We start from the raw sequence: 13,727 nt of genomic DNA on the forward strand, positions 1-13,727 counted from the left end.
AAATAACCACTGAACTTCATTCCAGACTGACAAAGACTGACGTTCAAAGCTATCTCTAGTTGTAAAATTTGAGCAAGAAAGATACATGGCTCATTTTTATAGAGAATATACCTCGCGGTTGAGCATTCTCACTGAACTATTTAATCACTCTAAGACCCCTAAACGAGTCACGGAAACAAAGTTAGAAGTTCATGTTTCAGTGATGCCAACATCCTAAAGTTTAAGGGAAGGGTTTACAGAGCATTTCCCATTTCATATAGACATGAACATCTACACTAAAGTTCTGGTAATATGTTTAGAGGAAATTAGTTTAAAGAAACTCCTAATTGGCAGTGCTCAATGCTTTGACAAAGAAGACCTTCTCCAATCACCAGACACTGCAAAACCGTTCAGCTGTGTGCACCAGCCCAATGAAGGACATGCTTTTTATGAGTATACAAGACTGGGTCATGGTAAGGTAGGCCAACTTAACATTATGTACGGGATTTAATGGCAGAAAGACAGTCAAACTACCGGCAGGGAATGGCAGGTGATGAAATTGCCTAGAGTCTACCCTGTTTGCAATATCAATGACACCATCTGCCCACAGAATAAGAAACAATGAGAACATCTATGAGTTCAGAGTGATGTGGATAACTTTAATTTACCAATGTTTTCAGAATGCATGCTGCCTAATATACAACTCACTTAAAGGTCTCTGAAACACTTACTAGCTAAACTGTAGCTGTACACGTTTTCAGTCTTTACGATTAATTGGACTAAAAGTCCTAAGTCTGAACCTAACAGCCCTGGTAGTAGTAATAGAAGATCTGTATTTCAATTTTCCTTTGCGTCTGGCAATATATTCCATTCAATTTGTGGGAGTCCAACAGGCTCAGGCCTCTACAATGCCTTTTCAGAGCTATGTGAAAAGACATGGGGGAATAACATCAAAAGAAGATACTTTAGCTAGTTTGAATAGCCGTGACATCATTATTGAAGATAAACTCTCTGTCCTACAAACGCACGGATTGCATCATCAACGATGTATTGAAATCATTGTAAACATAAGTACAGTTCTTTTGGGGAGGTAAGAAACCAAGAATAATGCCTAGGCACATACTCATGGGAAAATGGATGGTAGGATAGGTAATACCTAATTAGGTACATGATTATCACACTGTCCCTGAAAGATTCTGATATAGAAGAACAAATTCAAAACCACAAAACACTGGTCCATCATTATTCAAACCATGTATAAGACCACGCTATAGGACCCAAATATCACATTCCATTAGCCTTCCATGCCTCCCAGCTCACAGTTCTTTACTAGAAGACTGGGACACCATAAACATAGATACGCACAGTACCACATTACCTATAACCTTCCCTAAGGCCTTTGTCAACTAAGAGTTCACTAACACGTTTGTTAGAAAAGAGTTTGCGACCTTGAAAGATGATGGTTGTAGCAAACTGGGAGACATATTTGATAAGGGTATTATAAAATCATGTATTCAACATCAAGATGACTCCAGTGTAGAAGAAATTAAGTGGCTCTGGTATATACAGTTGAGACAATAGCTGGTAAATACCCAAAGGAAATGAAAGAATCTGGCTCTAAGGGGATTTTTAAGTACTGATGAAGAGGGAATTCAATTGCAACCACCTGATTTCAGTGATTTAGTCCATCCTATAGACACCAGCCAATGAATAAAAGTGGAAATATGATGAGATAGGGGTGAGGGATCTAAATGGTTAACTTTTGTTAGATCAATGGAACACAATATAATGTAGGGTCTCAACAAACCACACCAGCATACATGGGAGACAGTCTCTACAAAACATCCGATTGCGAACCAAATCAAAAAGATGTATAAAATTGGGTATGTGCTGTAGAAGTTTTGTAGGCAAGGGAAATCTAATTCATATCATGTGGGATTAGCACAAATTGTTGAAATGTAAGTCTTAAGAGAGATTGATGTTGCCGTTCTGCAGACCATCAGCAAAGATCAGAAACACGTCAGCTTGGGACTACCCTGAAGAACTTAAACCCCCACTTTCATCATAAGAATAGCTTTTCAGCATGTGCTTCTAGATACAAAACATATGTATTTGACTAAATGAGGATTGGCACAGATTCCTTTCAAATGTGATTGGAAAGAAAATCTGTAGCATCTTCTAACAAAGGAAAGATATCCAGATAGGCGATAGGCACTAATGCAGTTTTCACAGAAACCTGGTTATTGGTTACATGATGACACACCAGAGGGGATACCTTGGTCAAGGTGATTAAGAGCCCCCATCTCATGCCTGAGAGCATTTGAGTCCTTAAAACTTAGCTTTCTAATAATGGGACCCAGAGGTCTAATTTATGTGAGTGGAAAGGTGCAACTCCAACATATGCTGCTATATATGAAATCTGTATACAGTGCTTGAGGTTCTCAGACATTGCTTGAGGAGGTGTTTGGAAAGTTGGTGTGTTAATGGTTAAAAGAAATGTAGGGAAGATTCTGGAGAGGTTAGGTTAGGAGAGTTTGTAAAATCTCTTAGCATTCAAATCTTCAAATCACAACTGAAGGATTCTCTACTAAACCTCACCTAACATCTCACACTATTGGTCATATCCTACACATAAGCTATCTTGACCTACCTGCTCTTTGGCATAGTGCTGCAAATCCCATATATCTGATGCTAACTAATTTCCCTACTTGTTGACCTCATCTCCGCCTCTGTTTTGGTCTGACACCTAGCCACTCTTTTGCAGACATCACAGTCCTTCAGGTTCCCTAAATATATGAGAATATAAATCCATGTAGCTTCGCGCAGACCCCCTTGTACTGATACCACATATATTGTGTATATATCTCCACCAACCTTGTTGCTGCACTTCCCTTGTTGTGTCTGTACAATCTTTCTTATGTTTTGTAATGGAACTTTTCTGTTGTAAAGCTCTCAGAGGTTTAGCAGCACTTTATCCCAATGTATTTAATATAAACAAACAAACAAATAAATAAATAACTGCACGCTTGTGAGTTCATACGTTTAGGACCAATGAAACCACTTGGAAACTAAAAAGGGAAGTCAATAACTGCGGTCAGATTCTATCTTTCTCTGTTACACACAGTTCACAAGCAGCACTTTCAGTGCCACTGAAAGTGCCCCTTCAATGTGCTCAAACCAAACAATGCCAATAATCTTTGCCACGGCAAATGGCGCTTTTATGTTAGGTAATCGCGTCAAGTGGAACCTAAAGGGAGACTTCCAGTATATTTCTTTATGTTTCACAGCTGGAAACAAGGAAGCCCTTCAGATGGTGTTTATCTTTTGGCCGCAAGACCTCAGAGACTGGGGATCTCTGAGGCACAAAATGAGAGGGAGATCAGAAGGTCAGGTAAGAGACAAAGAAAATAGAGCTGTGACTCTCTCCTAGCAGACAGTTCTGGCTGTCATTTTGTCAACAGGCTGTAGGGAGCGTTAACAGAGCAGGATGAAACATACAACTAATGCAGGGATGGTTAACAATGACAGGCTCAATTAGAAGCCCAGGTGAGCATTGGATGGAAAGAGACATAAACCATGGTACAAGGTAGCTAGGCAGCACTTTCCTCTACTATTCACTATGTGAAGGCCATAATTATTAATCTGAACAGAGGGGAATGCAAACACTATAAAGAATGACAAGTGGCTTTTTCTGAACAAAATAAAATCCACACAATTTCAGATGGAATTTGCAAAACTATTCTTGTACACCAATTATCCATCAAGTTCTGGCCTTTTCTCCAGTTCCAGCAAGTCATCTGGCAAGATCTGCGTGAAAGGGACTTGTATTTTAGGATTCAGCCAATGGGAGCTGCAGGTAGAAAAAGATCCTTTTTACTAATTGCCGGCCATGCCGGTGGAGACCCACTGCAAATGAGGGCTCACTTTGCCTCTAGGCTGACCACTTTGTCTGAATACATTATTTATACCCAAATGATTTAATCCATTCTTTGTAGGTCTGGGAGAATTTTTTTCAATCCCGGAAAATATGCGTCATGAGATTTCACATTACCTATGCTTGCAAGAGACTGATTGGCACAGCAAATGTCATACAGGAGACATTTTCCAAGTAAACCAGTGTCCTCCTAGTATTTCTTGTGACTTTTGAACTGAAAGTATTCCCTCAAGTTTAATTTTGAAACTAGATACAAGCAAGCAAGTTTTGTGAACTTTTATGATATTCTAAACAACATTTAAAGGAAGAAAAGTTTGCGATGTCAACCCCCACACTAATTTTGACCTAATCATGACCTAACGTGTATATATAAAGCACACTGAAGGATATTTTCACAACGAAATACCAGACGTGTATTGTTACCCATCTCAATTGCATTAATTTTGTTTGATCTCTGAAAGATGAAAGGCTGAGTGAACCCACCAGAATCCACACCTATGACGAAAAGGTCAAATACAGGCTCCCTGCAGCAGATGCATTAGCCCACTGCATCACCAGACCAAGCTAAACAATCCAAAGATTACCAGCTATTTTAAATCCAATGGGCACCATCTGAGAGGGGCCGTACCCTGTTCCAAAATGATGAAAAGAGGAAAGGTGGGAACCAAACTAGTTTTCTCTGGTCCAGTTGCTGATGCAGCCTAGTGGGTTGAATTCCTGCTGCTAAGATGTGTGTAACTTGCATTCCACTGATTTACATTAAGATTGGGTCAACACAGGATTGTGTCTATGCAAGACCTGTGGAATAAATGCTTTTGAAATGGGAATATATAACACTTAGGGGCATATTTATGAGAGGTTTGCATCACGTTGGAACCACACACAGTGGTACATGCGTGACACAAGCCTCTAAGTCAGATTTATGAAGCCACGCAAGGCCACAGTGCAGTCTTTGTAAAGGGCTTCATAAATCAGGAGTACGGCAACGTAGTGCAAATCGCTGATTTGTCTTACTCTGCGCAAGGGAGGCGTTCAATGTGCGCTGCAGTGGGTGTTTCCAAGCAACTCCCATGGTTTTTTTATGCATTCCCAGATTTTTTACACTTATAAGATTGGGAAAGCGCCACAAAGATACGTCTCCCCAGGTGAGGGGTAACAAGGAGAAATATCTTTATTTCTCCTGTTTTTTCCTCTTTCTATGTGTGCTGCAAAATGCAGCACACATGGAAGAGGAAAATACCTATATGGATTGTTTTTTTGCATAAAGGTGCCCCTTACTGCACAAAAACAATCCTGCCTGCAACACAGGCACCCTTGCACGATGGTGCAAGGGTGCCTGCGTTGGCGCTAGGCTGCCGAAATGGTGCCAACACAGGGGAAAAGGCAGAATGCACCTTTTGCTTAAATATGGCATATTACTGCCCTTTCCCTCTGCGTCATAATCTCATAAACATGCCCTTTATTATTTAAATATAAAGAGTATTTTCACACTGTGGTGTGTTCTATATAAACATGAATATTAGTAAGATTTCTTTAACTTTAATACAGTTTCAAAAACAGCATTTTTGATAGTAAGGTATCATTCAATATCAAGGAGAAAGCTGTTGTGAAATCTGTTCGCCGCTGCGCGATTAGGATTTTGCTTCGAGAGTAATGCTATGCAATCGGCAGTACTGCATGCAATCACGTTTTGTATTGTGGTATTTATATAGCGCTTACTTCCCCTATGTGGCGTGTTGAAGCGCTTACCCACATGGATAGCAAGCTACACTGAGTAGGCTGTGTGACTGGGCAGATGTTGTTTTTGTTTTTAGCCTATAAGAAGTGTTTTCATGTCGTGTGAGATGACCACTGGGGTGTGGTTCTTCTGATATGGGACATGCGCATAGAGGTATGATGAGTGAGGCCATGTGAGAGATAGGCATGCAAATTATAATTGTAAGTAATAACTAGCTCATCAACAGGGGCCGAGGACTCTGTGTACCCGGACAGCAAACACGGGTGGGGGGGGGGGGGAGGTGGATATGAGAAGGCTCAGTAATCCCTAAAGCGTCATGCACCAGGCATGTAATTATTACTATTTTGTATGCCAGGGACACTCTCTGCTGCTGAACAAATACATCTCATGAATGAGGAAGCATGTGCAAGACAAGGTCCCATTTGAGCGTCAAATTGTGGCTACAACTATTTGTGGTTGCAGGAAAAGGAGTCATGACATAGCAATCGCATAATGTTAGCCTTCACAGACCCTGCGGTGCGGGGGTCCCCCGAGCTAAGGCACTGTGCACAGGTGGCAGACCCCTGGCCTGAGAGCTCCTGACTGTGTTCGGGGGAGGGGAGGGCTGGGGTGGAGGGTGGGCGGTGCACGATGTGCTTTGCAGGGGGGCCCTCAAGTTTCATTACGCCACTGTAACTTAGATGTGAATCAGAGTATGTCTCATCTCTCCGTGCATGGGACAAGCTTTACCAAGAATAAAACAACACGTGGACGGGGTATGTTCTCTACTAAGGTGGACGAACGTCACCCCACTGATTTAAATGCCCTCCATGCCACAGAGATTAAAAATAAAATGGTAATACAGTTCATTTATTACTATTTTATTTTTCAACATCCCCTCCTACCTGAGTGTCAGGACGGGGGCGGGGCAGTTGCTGACTGGCAGCAGCAGAAGGAAGTGATAGGCAGGGCACTTTAAGTTTAAAGTGCGCATGTCGCTTTGGATGACTCTTACAACGCCCAGCCAGACATGCGTACTTTAAACCTGTAAACCCCGCTGCCTTTGACAGCTGGGTTGAGAGGAAACGCAGGCCTCCAGTGCTCTTTGGAGCGCTGAGAGGACCTGCTCGATCCAATCCTGGCACTGCTCTCATGCTGATTAACAGCATACAGGCAGCAGCAGGATTGATTAGGGGTGTTGGCTGGGGCCCGCACTGGAGGAGAGAAGGACACCGGAATGGAGCGAGGACTAGCAGCCAGTAAGTGAGCTTTTTTATGTTTTAAATGTATTTTATGTGTGTGGTAATGTGCACTAAATAACTGACATGGTTTACATTACCGTTTTAAAGTTAACAATAATATAATGCAGGTCAGCAAATGTATTAATGTAATTTTGCGCTGCATTTACCCACTAACCATTTACCCGCCCACCACTCTCTGTTGGTCGCAGCTGCCACTGCACAGGCGGGGGTGCAGAAATCTGCAGCACTGCGCAAATGGCAAAAAATAGCACATCACAATATTCCCTATACTTCAGACAGCAATGATGTCATTGGCTGCTTTCGCTCAAAAAAATGGCATCTTAGTGCAACGCTTAACACAACTGAATACTACCCCGTGTCGCATAGGTGAACGCGTGGTGTCTTTCATGAGATTTGTACTTGGATCATAACCTTCATTAACAAATCTCTATCTGGAGACATTCACCCACGTCATACTTACACATTATATGTAATTTATCAGAAATAACCTGTATTACACGTGGGAAAATCATGTAATGTTCATTTTGCCCACTGTTTGCAGCCATTTTGATTTGGGATGCTGATTCCACTCAAATTCAGGTAGTGCTATATTGTGTTATTTTAGTTGATCAGGCTGTTCCTTTAATCCTCAGGAGTTTGTGCTTTTCAACTCCCTATTAGGTCCATTTTTCATAAATTATTATGGAGCTATGTAAATTGTAAATGTAAATTGATACTTGTATAGCGCACTACTCACCGCAAGGGTCTCAAGGCGCTTGTACGAATACCACTGTGGAACCCATCCTGGCTTTCCCTGTGAGGCGTCCACTCCTGGGCACCCCCAAGGTGGAGGCCAGGCATCCTTAGTGTTGTGGGGGCCGTTGTGGAGATTAAGCAAGCTATTGCCCAGAGTTGCAGAGTGGGACTCCATGATTGGAATAGGCACCGAGGCGAGAATTATCAGATCCGTGGAATTTTTTAGCCCAAGACCGGAATTGAACCCTGGTCCCGGGCTAGACCTCTGCATCAGGCTCTGCTGCTCTAATCATTGAGCCACACTTCTCCGCTGTGTGACTCAAGCTGCTTCATTAGCTTTCTTCTACTCATTGCATATCACTTGTGATCTTTATATGGTATTTCTAGTTCTGTTATTCTTACTTGTGTCAAATGTTTTGTTCTGGTTAAATGTAAAGTGTCTAAATGCCCACTGGTGCTAATGTGCTACATAAGAACACAAAATAAATACATTAAATATCGACTAAAGGTGTATCAATTAGTGTAGCATGCTGCTTCTTCTTTTGAACAGGCTACCTTCTACAATTTAGTTTTTCTTCAAATTGCAAACAGTTTATGAAATACATATTGGCATTTATTTAACCTGTTTATAGGTCGATGTTTTTGAAGCAGCGAGTAAAATTAATTGCCCAGGAGAATTCCAAACAAGAACAGCTAAAAATATGGAAACCTATAGAAAGAAAGAGATAGGCTGGAAGGTAAGAAAGGGGTCAGAGCAAAATTGTGAAAAGTCAACAGGAAGTTATGAATGTGGATATTCAACACAGAAAAAGTAAGAGGTCAACAGAGAGTTATGAATATTTTCATAGACATAAAAAAGGGGGTACGGTCTGTTACATATCAGGAGCGTGGACATGGGTATAGTAAAGGAGAGGGGTAGGTGAGAAATCAGAAGGGGGATCTGTTAGGGACCAGGAGACATATATGACAGAGACCAAGAAATGTCATCATATAGAGAGGTTGAGGGGTCTGTGTGAGACAAGCAGACTGGATGTGGATATAGAAAGGGGAGGAGTCTGTAGAAGGCTAGCAGTGACATCTCTACTACCAGGAGACTAGGCATGGGAATAAAAAGAGAATTGCCTCCTTAGAGACAGAAGATGAGTCTTTTAGAGACCATGAAACTCTGCTTTGGTATAAAGCAGAGAAAGAGACCAGGACAGATGACCAGAAGGACTAGGAAAAAGAAGACGTCTGGTATGGATGTCGAGAACGGACATATGGAAATTGTTTTAATATTAACATACAGCCTCCTAGAGTGGCTTCCTCTCTTTTTGAAGACTTTGGATCCCTACACATTTGGTAACTTTGAGGCAACCTCACCATCACTGTGATTTGAATTCATAGTACACCTTTGACTTTTATCCTGAAAGATATCCCCCCCCCCCTAAATGTATATTGGCTTTACATAGATGATAGGATTCTGCTTACTCCTAGGTAAGATCCTCGGGGATGAGGAGGCTTTCTTGACTTTACATATTGATCCTGTTCACCCACTGCTCATCAATAGTATCAAGAATGTGACTTACCTTGAGCGGATGACTGCCCCCACAAGAAGACATGAACACAAAACAACCAGAAAGACATTGATTTCCAAGACATGGTAGTTCTTGTTTCTTGTAGTCCTACTGGAAAAAAGTAGATATCAGTCCCGATCATCGACAATTTGCTGAGCTTCTACCAGCTATTCGAGAAGTGATGGCACTGCTACAGAAGGCACAAGAACAAAAGACCTATGCATTCACCAGATGAAGAGTCTCAAGCCCTGAAACTGCTCTAGGAATAATTGCTTGTGGGATCAGCATAACTTGCATACACCTGGGGATCATTTCCAGTTTGTGATCTGTTTTAGTGTGTGATTGTCTCTCATGTAAACTGCAAATGTGAAGCATTGATTCAATCCAACATATCTTCAATTCTCTACGGCATGTTCCAATTCTTTTCACAGCGTGCCCGACTGTCTTCTAAGATGAGAATTTCGAACAAGTTTCCTAAACCAATTTGTCTAATTCTAGAAGTTCTCCCCTTGTGATCCCCATGGTTCATCTTGGTGACTACATCTCTTTTTGTACACTTACACAGGTTCCTACCCGTTCTTTGCTGAGCATAACATATTGCACCACCGTTATCTGTTAGTGTAACTTGTGTTCTCTGCTGCCCAGGTGGCTAGATACAGCTTACATAAACATGAACCCACTTTTTTCCTTATCCTTTACCTTTAAACTATGTACCAAACACAGGGAATTTCAACATGCCTGCCACTTCTCTCTTCCTTTCTCTCCTGTAAGATTTTCCTCTAACGTGTCTGTTTTATGATGATAACATATGTGGTGCCTTGAACAAGAATTAATGAAATGCAGAGCTCTTCATCTCAAACATCCTTTCCTGTTGTAGCAACAAAAGTCTCTAAAAAGCATTTGAAATACAAATAATTTTTACCTATATCTGAGTAGAAGGAGTGTCTCAGTAGAGCAATTCACAAAGTATAGTCATGAAATATTTACTTTGTGAATTTGCTCCAGCCATTTAAAGCTTACACTATGGATTACTTTGCTCCCCAATCAAACAGGTAATGCTTGCAAAAGTTATTAACTGTTTTACCAGCATTATTAAACTTGTAAAAGTATTTGTGTCTCGAGTAGCGCTTAGTTCATTTATTTATTTGTATGACATACCGCATACTGGTGAGGTTCACAACATTGCTTTACATATTACAGTAAATTACTTACAATATATATAGCGCCATAAAAAGTTCCTTAAATATCATTTGAAGGAGAGCCTTGTGAGGTCATGTTAGCTCACACATCATATGTCATTTCAAATGAATTGCTCTGCTTCCCTTTAAGTGGATTTTCTGTCCCCTACACTGATCATGAAGTTTATTGCTGCATGATATTTACTTTTAAAAATCCGTCTCCAGAGTCTGACACGGTCTTAGACCACATAAATTATTTTTAATCAGCGGGTCTTTTCCTTTCAAACCAATATACTAAAATGTACCGCGCTTTAAAAATTGAAAAATGACTGGATCTGATATGTGAATTAACAGATGGGTGGGACGAAAAATGAACACAATAATTTAGGATATAAAAATGCCAATAGATCTCTCTGTATGGAGTCTCGGATATTTTTATGTATCTCGCGCTCTGGATTAGAGGCGGCATTTTCTCAATGTTATCATAGAACTGCTTGTCACAAAGACACAAAGTCCCATACTTTACATTTACACATCATTGTTTTTTTTTCAGATGTGGTAGGTCAAGGGGATCCATTGAACTAAACTAAGATAACAAGTCCCAGAATGCATCGAGTCAATGATTGCGTAGGCCTTGGGACAAGAGTCCCTGGCGACATGGACTGCTGTAGAACTCAGAACTTGCTTAAGAACATACAGCCCCGACTGCCTCCCAATTACTTAATTCTGACTTCTGCACCAGGTGTATATTAAAGTATTCCTTGCCATCCATGTGAAAACTGCAAATCTAGGCATGTAAAATGAATACACGCAGGCCGAGGTTTATAAAACAGGCAGACCTGAAGCATCATTTTCCCATAAAATATACAGTTCAATCATGCTGATTAAAAGTTGGGAAACGCCCCCCAAACTTCCACTATACAATTTGACTCCGTTTGTAAACAATACCCCGTTAACAATATTTTCTAAGCACCCCTTCACTTACCTCTGAGTAGTCGAGTGGCCGTGTGTCTGTTTCCCCCCTGACAGCCCTCCCTGGGCATTTATACTCCAGTCAATTTTGTTTGGGTTGAACTAATCAGTCAACGGTGCAGACTAGACCAGAAGTGACATCCTATGAGATGCAGTTTCCATGACTGCCCAAGACGTGCCCAGATGACTAGACAGATCTGGAAAACACACCCACCGCCAGAAGCAGCCACTGTGAAAAAAGCGGTTCCATAAGTGGATTAACATTTATGAATGTTTTTTTAGAGAAATGCACAAAATGTGCTCGGTCTGGTAGTGTATTTGGGAAAAGAGGTGGTTTTTCTGGGCAGGGTCCACGTGGGAATTTTGGGGAGGGGAGTTTCTGCGTTGACAGCGCGTGCAGCAGGTGGACGGAAGCCAGAGAGGAAATAGTGCAATATATTGGTCTACAAAACAGGAGATCCAATGCCTGAGACCAAACATCACTATTGTAAATGATACTTATTATTAAGATAGGCAGAATTCATAACTTATAGTGACTTGCATTTTTGTACTGTTTTCGGGCACCAGTGCGGGCCAATTTTATAGTCCAAAAACAACCAGGTGATGGATGGAATGCTTGAATTAATCTCAGACACTGTCAATCACGTGGGCTGCTTCCCCACCCATCGTTTTTTGCACACTAGGCCACCTCAGTTTGGACCCAGTCATATGGAAACCAGTCTTGACCCTGCTCCCTATGGGAACCTTCCAGCCCGAACTGCCAGGCCAGGTCCTCCCTGAACTGGAACACAGCAACCTAGGACTGTTTTCTCCCTAGTTTGGGCTCTTCAGCCAGGTATAGCTTGGCTCCAGTTTCATATTTGCCTGGCAATTTTATAGTAGAAATTGCAAAACTAGAGTGAAAACATTTTGCCCCAGTAGGTCGTTAAAAATGTCTGTTCACAAGTGGTGTACAATTGTCTGGCTGCTCAAAACTACCCAGCACCAGTGCAAAATCTCCCTGATACTAGTGCAAAATTGTGGCACTAGTCAAATTTACATCATCTTGCCCAGGTATTTTATGATGTACCCTGGTTGTAGAGAGAAGAGTTTTGGTTAAGGCCTGAGCCCTTTGCTCTCCATGGTGAGACACATTCGGCCTGAGGTTAGAAGCCCCTTGTTTCCATACCAATTCACACATGAAAAACGTGTGCAGTTGTGAGGGACTTATCTTGTCATTAGTCAGCTGATCCACGGTAACATAATGGCATTTCCGCTCATAACATCACCAAACTTGGGGGAGCATTCTGGGAATTCATGGCTTTGTGACTTTAAAATAACGGATGGCCTTGGATTTCCCACAATGATCATCCCACAACATTCCACTTGATGCTGATTACAAACATAACCAGCATACTACAAAGACATACTGCAGGGCGGTATGTGGCACAAGCTCTGTGTGAGGTTACACCTATGTGCTAAAAAGCCAGATTGATAATAAACTACATATCAAGCTTCAGTTACAGCTCTTCTGGCAGAAAATGACTACTCATTGTATCAGAAAGGTGTGCACCCATTTCGAAATTCATGTAAAGCTGCTGCATTTTGAATAAACAGCAACTGTTTGGAAACACAGGAACACAAAAGTTTCCATAGAAGACTCTCAGATATGCCGTGGGTGCGTGTGCTCTGTCTAGCCTGAGACCTTCGCACGTTGTGCCCTGTGATCTTGGGCTCCCGGAGTTCCAAACAAGACTCAGATATGCCTTGGGTGTGTGTGCTCTGTCTAGCCTGAGTCCTTCAAGAGGATCGTCCTGTGAACGTATGTATCAAGGAGCCAAGTAAGTCTCAGCGACGCTGTGTGCGTGTGCTTGGGGGCAGCCTGAGACTTTTGTGTGGATTGGACCGTGATCGTGCACACCAGAAGAGCGAGTGTGCCACAGCGACGCTGTGTGCATGTGCTGTTTGCAGCCTGAGACCCTCGCTGGGAGTGCCATGTGATCAGGGGCACCGGAAGATAATGTGTGTCTCAAGCGACGCTGTGTACGTGTACCTTCTACTGCCTGAGACCTGCGCAAGAGGGGCCCTGTGATCGGGGGCACCGGAGGATAAAGTATGTCTCAGCGACGCGGAGTGCGTGTGCTTTCTACCACCTGAAATCTGCACAAGTTGTGCCTTGTGATTGTGGGCACAAGAAGATCAAGTGTATCTCAGCGACGCTGCATGCGTGTGTCGTGCGTAGCCTGAGACCCTCGTGAGGAGTTGTCTGGTTAACGTGCACCCGGAGTTCCTGTGAGTCTTAGGGACTCTGAGTGTGGGTGTAGTGTGCAGCCTGAGATCTTCCCATTGCGTGGAAAGTCAGAGATTGCATCGGAGGCCCAAGTCGCGGGACGTGGAGAGGAGAGTGGGTTCACA

The 13,727-nt window shown here is 42.2% G+C and overlaps 1 protein-coding gene across 5 annotated transcripts in view; it reads right to left on the reverse strand.

Annotated features, from left to right (window-relative positions):
- PRG4 (proteoglycan 4) overlaps positions 1 to 11,361 on the reverse strand; it is a 331,309-nt gene extending 319,948 nt beyond the window's left edge. For all 5 annotated transcript variants that reach the window (XM_085601683.1, XM_085601686.1, XM_085601685.1 and 2 more), the window contains exons 1-2: positions 11,347 to 11,361; positions 9,196 to 9,291 (exon numbers count right to left, since the gene is read on the reverse strand). In XM_085601683.1, coding sequence (XP_085457809.1) covers positions 9,196 to 9,268 — 73 coding nt within the window. In that variant the 5' untranslated portion in view covers positions 9,269 to 9,291; positions 11,347 to 11,361. The remainder of the gene's footprint in view (positions 1 to 9,195; positions 9,292 to 11,346) is intronic.
- Between the last annotated feature and the right edge of the window lie 2,366 nt (positions 11,362 to 13,727).

This window comes from Triturus cristatus, chromosome 4_2 (assembly GCF_964204655.1).
Source record: "Triturus cristatus chromosome 4_2, aTriCri1.1, whole genome shotgun sequence".
NCBI classification, from domain to species: Eukaryota; Metazoa; Chordata; class Amphibia; order Caudata; family Salamandridae; genus Triturus; species Triturus cristatus.